Genomic DNA, 9,831 nt, shown 5'->3' on the forward strand with positions numbered 1-9,831 from the left:
ATTTGCGTATACGTTTCTCTTGCGAATGAATTCAAGAATCGAGTCTCTGGCATTGTGCGAGGGGCTTTAAAAACACGAATTTGCGTATATGTTTCTCTTGCGAATGAATTCAAGAATCGTGTCCCTGTAAGAACCGAATTTGTGTATACGTTTCTCTTGCGAATGCATTCAAGAATCGAGTCCCAGACAACAGGCAATAGGAACAGGAAATAGAAAATATCCACCAATAAAAGCAGAGAATAATATCTATTCCCCGCTCTTATTGGTGGATTATTTTTATTTCCTATTCCTATTGCCTGTGTTGCCAGGGACTTGATTCTTGAATTCATTCGCAAGAGAAACGTTTACGCAAATTCGGCTCTTACAGAAAAGTTGCAAGTTGATTGGCTATCGCATGGCTTTTAGCCAATCAACTTGCAACTTTTCTGTAAGAGCCGAATTTGCGCATACATTTCTCTTGCGAATGAATTCAAGAATCGAGCCCCTGGTCTCTAGTCTTCTTGTTCTCACTCTATGCGCTCCATTGAAGTGCATTGGAGTGAAAAAAAGCATGTTGGGGCATGCTTGGGGCATGCGACGCGAACAAATCTTTTTTAGGGGTTAGGGTGCGATTCCATATTTTGATTTGATTCGCTGCGCTGAATCACGAAAATTGTATTTAGAAACTTACTAAACTGCTGCTCTCGCTGTTGCTGCATTTCATTTTTTTTGTCTATGAAATATTAGAAAAAAGACTAATATCTCTCGATAATCTTTTTTTAACTTTCGAATCGCATTGTAAAAGTCATAATGTGTATATGCATAAAATTAATATAGCCGGATTTTAAAAAATTAACATTTCAAACATCCAGAAAACTCAACACAATGATAAAGGTACAGTAAACACATAACTATACTCTCTTTGAAAAATAATAATTTTTTTCTTTTTGCAATCAATGTCCACCTAACATTAAGCAGTGTGTAATTTCAAATTTTGTCTATTATATATATATATTCTGATTTTCATTTTCCTATCGTCAATTTAAGACGAATGAGAAAAAATTATATTTTATTACAGGTAAAAAATGCAGACATGATATATAATTCAATATTTATGTACTGTAAGTATACACGTATATTTATATATTTATTGTACACACTTTATTCTTACATATTTGTTATAATTTTAAAAGATCGATACAAGTAGGAATTAATGTTTATTTTCAGATGAAAAATGTGCCAGAAAATGGCAAATGATTTTATATCATCCCAATGTTTGTATGTATATTGTCAAATTTAAGGAACAGTTTGTCCATAATACATTTCTACAAGTGGCTACCTTTGTTGTGGTAGCATCACTATTAACGCCTATTCTTCTGTTTCTTGTATTTGCTATTATTAGTGCTGTATTTGCATTTATCGGTTTTATGATGATTCAAGGTGAGAAATAATATTTATGTTCTTTGTTGCGAGACAATTGTTACATATTCCTGCAACATGTTATATTTTCAGTGACAGTATTGGCTATTGGCGCAAGTATTTTAAGCTGCATTCTTTTCTGCATTGCAAGTACTTTTATAATGATAGGTTTATGTGTCCTCTTTTCATCTCTTTTTATCTATTACATATTATATTATACAAATCATGCATTTAAGCTCTTAACCTGTGGGAAAGCCTGATGGAAAATTCTAGTATATAGATTGTTAATTCTTAATGAAATGTAAAAAAAAAAAAAAAAAATGAAAAGATGTCTTTACCATGAATTAGAGTTTATTTCATAGACCTACCATAATAATCATATTCAACACACACATATTCACCTTAATTGATATAGAAATGATTTATATATTCTAAAACTATTTAAAAAATTTAACCATGTGTGTACATACCATACATACACATACATATATACATAGATATATAGAATCGGTGCGTAATCCTATTTTGATCACGTTTTGATTTTAATATGTTACTTGAAATAAATGGTTCCTTTAATAGAAATTTTACACCAAGTTCTGTAATAACAAGAATAATCTCATTTATCAAAAATAGAATAACCTAATGCATTGATCTTGAATAATTTAATGATCAATTGACATTAATTATCAATATTGTACAAAGCTAAATTAAGATATAATAAATTTAAGAAAAAATAAACTTTTTATAACAAAGCACTAGATTACAAATACCATTATCGTGTGTGTTTAATTTTGATCTCTAGTTTTGCTAGTAGACAAATATATTTCATGCCATAGAGAGTCTACTAATTTGTCACTAGTCTCTTGATTTTCATAACAAAAATGATGAATATAATCACATCTGTTTGAAACATCTATATCAAGAATTAAGGATTATTTGTGTTATCCACAAACATGCTTGAGCATTTAAATGTTTCTAATTTCATTTAGAAAATAAAGAAATTACGCTATTAAATATATTTTGAATCGTGTGTTGTGCATGTCTGCTTGTATGTATGTCGTGTGTATCGTCAACTGCATATGACAAGTTACTTGTACAAGTCGTAAATATTGAAAAAGGATACAGCCTTTCACGCCATGTTTTGTAGCTTCATAATCCCATTGAATCCCAGTTAACTTTTTGTACAATTTTAATTTTTTTCTATAAAAAACAAAACAAAGACAAATGAAAAATAAAGGAAAATATATTGATATAGAATCACAATACATACTTTCCTAGTTCCAGCACTTGTTGATCTTGTAAGTTTGGTTTGAAAGACTTCAAGTTGTTTTGTTTTTCCTCCAACTGTTTAATCTCTTGTAAAAACTTTTTTCTTTCTGCTTCCAGTTTTCCCTATTTAATAAAAAAGCATTTGGTAATAATAAAAACATCCGAGAAGATTAGATGGAAAAATATTCCGCTAGTGCACTTGGGTTAATCTACAATTAAACTTACCAAAGTATCATGTTTTGTTAACTCATTATTTTTATGCTTCCAATTTTGAGTTTCTGCACATAGCTTTTCTTTCATAACAGTAAATTTTGATGTTAATTCTTTAATCTTAGATTCATCTTCTGTAAAAATAAAAAAAAATGTATATAATTCGCTACAACACTTATATTTTGAAGAATCTATATAATTTGCAACAGAATAAATGTTATATATCGTATATAACACACAATATTTATAAAGAAAATCTTTAAAGAAATATAATAACAGGTATATAAAATATTTATCAGAATATATACACAAGTTATAGGATGTGTAACAAATAATATTTGTTAAACACATTATCTAAAGTGAGCGCTTAAAGGCTTCAAAACAATAAAAGTAACATACACAACAGCTTTTGCTATATTTCTCTTTTTAACTTGCATGTTTTTTTTCCTTTTTAATCTAAATTAAACTATATATTCTGTATATTCGCGAATAATAAAATTTACCATGAAATCGTTGATGGTCTTGCTTTCTTTCATCTGTTTCATCTACAATTTCTGTCTGCAACAAATTTTTAAGCACTAATGTATCTATTTTTACATGCTTTGCTTTTAGCTGTATTATTTTTTCCATTGTAATTGGCTCGCCAAAACACAAAAACACGTTTTCAGACAAGCTTATCTCAAAATGACGTTAAAATTCAAACTGTGCAACATCAATTATGGCCGGTATTTTTCTCGTCAAAAATCCAATTCTTCTTCTTCTTTTATGGCTGCTTGAGCTTTAGGGATTACTCATACGCCATTAATTGATAAAATGATTCAAACTGCTCTCAGATCTGCGATCTGAGGATACTTTCCAAAAAATATACTTTATAAAAACGCGACAAAACACGTCCGAACACGTCGAAGGACGCCAACGGACTTGATTCAAAAATCCAATGATAATAAAGCATGAACTAGGAAAACTGTAGAGCGGAAACGCATTACTACAAGTCGACTGATCGAATTCGATTGTGCACGTAATTCCACTCCGGGTTTAAGCCTAGTCTACAATAGAGTCGTAAGGTCGTAAACGTAAGAAATTGACCAATCACAGTCGATTATTCTCCTCGAATTCAACTGTGATTGGTCAATTTCTTACGTTTACGACCTTACGACTCTATTGTAGACTAGGCTTTATAAGTCAGCTATTCTGCTCAAGCCCTTACACCAGCTTGTCCCCGCTTGCACTAGTTCAGTTCAGTGCAGTGCACTGTGAACTCAGTGCAGCAATAAAGAACAAACCTAATAGGAACAAAAAATAGAAAATAATCATCAATAGAAGCAAAGAATATCCATTGTTATCCCCTAATATCTATCTGCTTCTGTTGATGTATGGATATTTTTCTCTGTTCTTATTGTCTATACTTTACAACTCCATTGTAGATGGCCCTTTATGTTGCGTATCTTTATGACATGTATACTTATTTTTGGAGTCAAAGTGTTGTAAACAATGGGGGTATACGGTCTATGGAAATTGCTCGAAGCATCCGGAAAACCGGTGCCTTTAGAAACCCTTGAGGGTAAGATCTTGGCAATTGGTAAGCATTGATATTTATAATTAATTTTATCATAACAGTGTTTGTGTGTAGATAGAAAATATAATTTTTTGTGTAATATCTATTTGTAAATGTCAAACTTTTGTGGTACTTTAAATTTTGATAGTTGAATATAACGAACATAACAAAAGCTCCTGTGTTGCTTACTTAACTTTAAATAGATTTCATGTAAAATGTAATGTAGATAATCCATATAATATAAATTTTCAGATATATCGATATGGATATATCAGATATTGCAAGGATATCAAGATCATCATGGTATTCCTAGACCTAATGCTCATTTGCTTGGATTATTCACTAGAATATGTAAACTCCTATATTATAAGATCAAACCTGTTTTTGTCTTTGATGGAGGTGTACCTATGCTCAAAAAAAATACAATTGTAAATACAATGAATTATATTCTTTCTAATTTACAAATAAAATCTTTTTTTTAAACATTGTGCATTTCATACAAAAAAGATGTATATTACAAATTTTAAACACACTATATATTTATTTTTTATCTTGAGAGATTATAATATATTATTTCTATGTAATTAGCATAAGAATCAGGTAGTAAGAAAAGAGCCTTCTCTCATTTTTTTTTGTAGGCCTTGCGCAGGAAGCAGAAATTTATTGCCACGAGTAAGGTGCAAAAGATGAAGACAGATTTAATAAACAACTTGATAAAGCATAGCGTTGTGAAAACTGTTCTCAACAAAGATTCTAAGGTGGAGCAAGCTAATGGAACAATGCAAAAAATGATAAATATGCAAACTAACTATTCTAAGGAAGATATGTTTACTCTACCTGATATACCTAGCACTAGCAATGTACAGGCTTATATCAGTGATAATGAACATGATTCCGACACCTCTGTTGAGTGCCCAAGTCCATTGAAGCAATCCAAATGGATGGGAAACATACATAGTGTTGATGTAACTAGTGGTGAATTTAAAGCATTACCTGCAGATGTTCGTTATGATATACTCACTGATCTTAAAGAAACGAGGAAACAAAATTCCTGGGGCCGTTTGCAAGAAATACCCCAAGTATGTATATACAGATGTTAAAAAATTGTACATGTACACACACAAAATTATATTATAGAGGTATATATACATGTTTATAATTTTGTGTGTGTGTGTGTGTGTGTGTGTGTGTATGTGTGTGTGAACAAATAATATTATAAATTGTTTTACAAAAATTGTATCCAATTATAGGAATCGCAAGAATTTTCTGGCTATCAGTTGAAACGTTTACTTAAACGTAGATATGTACAAGAATCGTTGGAATCTGCTGAAAAGGAAATGGGTGGAAAAACGCTGACATTGGAAGAATTAGATAAACTATTGACCGAACAAGGCGTTAATACAAAGGGCAAAGATGTAGCTTTCCGTATAGCTGCAGATAGTACAACAAGATTGATATACATCGGTGGTACGTGTGCTAATTGTCAATCTAGTAATTTTTTATAATACATGTTATGTAATAATTACATACTACTTTACAGACAAGAACACATTAGCAAAAAACTTTGTCAATAATGAATCAAAAGTGGATAAAAATGATAGATTACAAAACATGAATGAGAAAGTTGAATCTATCGCTGGCCCAAGTAATCGTGTGCCAATTGTAGAAGATATGAATGAATACGAGTTAAATAATTCTGATGATGACATTGATATAGCGATTCACGATGATTTTCGATTTATCGCGAGAAATATAAATGAAAATGCATTCGACAGTGATGGAGAATCTGAAATTGATATTAGCGAATCATTGGTGCCATTAGATAAAAAATATTTACACAAAAATACGGCGAATCCCGCATTAGTATATCTATTAGAGTATAGTGGTTTATCTCAAAATCAGATTATGCATCTCATCAAGTACAATAAAAATCAAAACCATAAAAAAATAAAAACTGCAAGCAAAAATGTAAAAGTGCACGAGAAAAATGATTATTTAGAATTAATTAAAAACAAAAATTCAGCGATTGCCAAGTCGGTATTAAAACTTCCTGAAAATTCTGTGAAAGTTTTGAAATCTGTAGATTCGCAAAATATGCATAATGCATGCACGATCAACGACAATGTGACTGTCGAATTAATTTCATCTAATACAGAATCGAATAATTTCATCAAAGATCATACATTGTTAAAAATCAATGCTGAAGGATTACACGTTAATGCGATATCTGAGAAATGTTCTTCTTCTACAAAGTCTAACAATAATATGGTTGACGAATTAATTTCAACGGCACAGACAGACACATCAGATTCCGATTCTGAGGATTTCGTAGAAATTCAAGATGTTCCAATATCTTATATGGGAATATTACAAAAAAATATTACAAAGAAAGAAAACGTCGAAATAACTTTTAAATCTGATGAAAAATTAGAAAATGATATTTTCGCCGATATATTTGAGAAAGATAATGAAAATGAAAATTTACAAATTAATTATTTGGAACAAGTACAGTCTTTTAATGAAAACGATGAACATCGAATGTCGAACCTATTAACTTCTAAAGATAATAACTTGAAAATTAATTTATCGGATACTAGATCTGAGGAATTAATCATAGAGAAAACAGAAATCAAGTCACAGGAGAGGGAAAATATTCAACTAGTCGAGAATATATTGAACGATGAAGACAAAGTACACGATTCTCAAAATTCCAATAAACTAATAAAAAAGAATAATATAGATTTGCTTACTCGAGACAATACTTGTAATGAATACATGCAAGAGAAGACAGCAGTATTGCCTACGAATGAGGAAGATTTAATAGAATTGAAGGTATATTTTTAATATATATTATTTATGTAAATAAATTAATGTTGTTTATATAAATTTTAATTATTTATTTTTTCTAATTATATGTGATATATAAATTTGTTAATTTTTCAGGGACAGTTAGAATATGAGCAGGAAGAACTTACCAAAGGCATTGGCAAATTTGAGAGACAAGCTACCAATATTTCTGATCAGATAAAAACTGAGGCACAGGTATATATCAGGATATATTCGAAACAATTTTTCTTGTACATTTATTGCGTGTGTCACATTATTACGTTCGTTTATAGGAATTGTTACATTTATTTGGTATACCATATATAGTAGCTCCTATGGAAGCGGAAGCGCAGTGTGCATACTTGGAACAAATTAAACTCACCGATGGTACGATTACGGATGACTCCGATATTTGGTTGTTTGGAGGTCAATGTGTATACAAAAATTTTTTTAACAATAACAGAAAAGTATTGCAGTTTCGTGCTTGTGACATTCAACATCATTTTAGTAAGCATTAGATAGATTCGTTAATATTTTCTTAAAATGAAACAAAAAATACATGTATTGAATTCATGTATATCGTCTAAAATGTTTCTCTCTTGTGTGTGTGTGTATGTTTAATAATACACGTACAATATGTGTGTATTATTGTATATAATATAAAAGAATAAACATGTACAATATATACAATATATATATATATTTTGCAGAACTCAGTCGGAATCAATTGATACAATTGGCCATTTTGGTCGGTAGTGACTATACTACAGGAGTGGCTGGTGTTGGACCAGTCACCGCGCTAGAGATATTAGCCGCTTTTCCTACCCAAGGAGATAACGTATTACACGGATTATATAATTTTTGCTCGTGGATTAAAGAGGGAAAATCTTCCGGAAAACCGGGCTTGCACAATAAATTGCGAAACGTAAAGTTGAATAGAGGTAAGCGGTAATCTGTATACGATAGATAGAGACAAATATAGAGTAAACGATAATAAAAATAGTATAACTAATTTCAGATTTTCCAAGTCAAGCAGTCGTCCAAGCGTATCTTTTTCCTACGGTCGATGAATCAAAAGAAATGTTTACTTGGAGTAAGCCGAACATTACGCTTCTTTGCGATTACACCAGGCAGAAATTTGGATGGACGAAAGGCAAGTTTGATGATATAATGATACCGATATTGAAAAGAATGGAGGGGAGCGGGAATCAAAAATTGTTGGATATGTACTTTAAAACGAAGATATTGCCGCGATCTATCGAGCCAACTTTGAGTAAGAGAGTGCAAAAAGCTCTAGACAGATTAAATAGCGTCGATATGGATGTAAAAAATACGGATGGCAAATCTCAATCTAAAAGAAGTAAAAAAAGTGATGCCGTTCAGAAATTGAATGGAGAAGAAAATCTAGTCGACTTTAAGATGACAATTCATGAGACTAAGTCGCTTCCAAATATGAACGCTACCATCGATGATGATAAGTCTATTAAAACCATTAATAAAAGAAAATATACCAAGGAATATATACCACAACGAGAAAAGGACAGAGAATGTGCATTAGAAAGGAAATTGCATGCTATAGAAATACTTAGAAAATCAAAACAAGGCTTAAGTAAGAGAAGAAAAGTAAAGTGTACAGTACGAAAGATCAAGAAAGAGGCAGAACTATCAGAAAGCGATAGCAACTAGATTTGTAAATTTTAAATTTAAAATTTTATAAAATTAAATAAAACAGAAAAAGGTTTTTGTATATTGTATATTTTGTAACTAGTATGTGACTGTATATAATTCATTTAATAAGATTGAATTTTTAATATTTATAAATTTTTTTTATATTGTGTGAATAATAACTATATAAGATTTAACTCTGATACAATCGTAAATTCATGTAATTGCATATATTAGTATATATAAAATATGAATATTATATATTAATAATATATCACATGTGTATAATATACAGGATGTCTCATTTATATAATTTTGAACAGTCGAATACATGTATGTATGTACATGTAGCTCGAAACAATATGTGTAGTTGTGTGTTAGTTTTAAATCAAATATTTTTTCTTAAAAATATAATTCTGTATTTCTTTTCATCAATTAATTCCTCTTATTATTTTGCGCATAAAAGTATTGAATCAAGTAAGTAATCATTGAAGAATGAATATTTTATGAGATATTTCAATTTATGTAAAATTATATAAAATTATAAAGTATAAAATATCTCATATTTTTTGGCCATCCTAATCTTATAACATTGGGTGCATTCAGAACACAATATATTTACATACAGTAGGGACAGTCCTTTGTTCTCAAATCAGCCGCGCAGATTTGCTTGCGCATCGTAAGCGACCATTTTTATAAGTCATGCCAATCCCGTTCAACATAAAGAACCCAATAACTCCATTACTGTGATTACATTTATAGTAAAATATAATCTGTAAAACTACAATACTATCATTTTGATTTCGCGTTTTATGCAATATTTAATTTTTATTCAGAAAAAATGACTATAAAATAATATATCGAAAATATTTCGCGCAAAATTGTTTTAATAGTAATGGCACAGTATA

General features: G+C 30.2%; 3 protein-coding genes across 5 annotated transcripts; 2 read left to right on the forward strand and 1 right to left on the reverse strand.

The window, feature by feature from the left end:
• Window positions 1-505: 505 nt before the first annotated feature.
• Window positions 506-1,742, forward strand: LOC145937096 (uncharacterized). The gene is made up of 4 exons (XM_083039949.1): window positions 506-873; window positions 1,058-1,100; window positions 1,207-1,419; window positions 1,492-1,742. Exons 1-4 carry the CDS (start codon window positions 865-867, stop codon window positions 1,656-1,658), a joined length of 432 nt encoding a protein of 143 aa, XP_082896075.1. The 5' UTR covers window positions 506-864; the 3' UTR covers window positions 1,659-1,742.
• Window positions 1,331-3,908, reverse strand: LOC145937095 (uncharacterized). Its single transcript, XM_083039948.1, has 7 exons — window positions 3,381-3,908; window positions 2,893-3,011; window positions 2,669-2,790; window positions 2,522-2,598; window positions 2,169-2,311; window positions 1,869-1,994; window positions 1,331-1,469 (listed from the first exon to the last, which is right to left on the reverse strand). The coding sequence occupies exons 1-5, from the start codon at window positions 3,505-3,507 to the stop codon at window positions 2,184-2,186; spliced, it is 573 nt and encodes a 190-aa protein (XP_082896074.1). The 5' UTR covers window positions 3,508-3,908; the 3' UTR covers window positions 1,331-1,469; window positions 1,869-1,994; window positions 2,169-2,183.
• Window positions 3,909-4,081: 173 nt separating this feature from the next.
• On the forward strand, window positions 4,082-9,012 carry Mus201 (rad2 superfamily protein mus201). Of its 3 annotated transcripts, none has more exons than XM_083039946.1 (9): window positions 4,082-4,438; window positions 4,685-4,860; window positions 5,071-5,511; window positions 5,683-5,899; window positions 5,973-7,264; window positions 7,376-7,474; window positions 7,552-7,765; window positions 7,969-8,199; window positions 8,277-9,012. In XM_083039946.1, the coding sequence occupies exons 1-9, from the start codon at window positions 4,369-4,371 to the stop codon at window positions 8,942-8,944; spliced, it is 3,408 nt and encodes a 1,135-aa protein (XP_082896072.1). In that variant the 5' UTR covers window positions 4,082-4,368; the 3' UTR covers window positions 8,945-9,012. The 3 variants fall into 3 exon arrangements, with proteins under 3 accessions (XP_082896072.1, XP_082896071.1, XP_082896073.1); XM_083039945.1 differs by having other exon boundaries at window positions 4,083-4,456; XM_083039947.1 differs by lacking the exon at window positions 4,685-4,860 and having other exon boundaries at window positions 4,084-4,456.
• Window positions 9,013-9,831: the final 819 nt, after the last annotated feature.

Source organism: Prenolepis imparis, unplaced genomic scaffold, assembly GCF_030444845.1.
Source record: "Prenolepis imparis isolate NDT839.2.m4 unplaced genomic scaffold, iyPreImpa1.0 SCAF_6, whole genome shotgun sequence".
Lineage (NCBI taxonomy): Eukaryota > Metazoa > Arthropoda > Insecta > Hymenoptera > Formicidae > Prenolepis > Prenolepis imparis.

Coding starts and splice junctions, on each gene's coding strand:
- LOC145937096 (XM_083039949.1), top strand. Junction 1,101..1,206: donor TAATTCAATATTTATGTACT/GTAAGTATACAC, acceptor GTTTATTTTCAG/ATGAAAAATGTGCCAGAAAA. Junction 1,420..1,491: donor CGGTTTTATGATGATTCAAG/GTGAGAAATAAT, acceptor TTATATTTTCAG/TGACAGTATTGGCTATTGGC.
- LOC145937095 (XM_083039948.1), bottom strand. CDS start 3,507: ATGGAAAAAATAATACAGCTAAAAGCAAAGCATGTAAAAATAGATACA. Junction 3,012..3,380: donor AGACCATCAACGATTTCATG/GTAAATTTTATT, acceptor TTATTTTTACAG/AAGATGAATCTAAGATTAAA. Junction 2,791..2,892: donor TAACAAAACATGATACTTTG/GTAAGTTTAATT, acceptor TTTATTAAATAG/GGAAAACTGGAAGCAGAAAG.
- Mus201 (XM_083039945.1), top strand. CDS start 4,369: ATGGGGGTATACGGTCTATGGAAATTGCTCGAAGCATCCGGAAAACCG. Junction 5,512..5,682: donor GTTTGCAAGAAATACCCCAA/GTATGTATATAC, acceptor ATCCAATTATAG/GAATCGCAAGAATTTTCTGG. Junction 5,900..5,972: donor AAGATTGATATACATCGGTG/GTACGTGTGCTA, acceptor ACTACTTTACAG/ACAAGAACACATTAGCAAAA.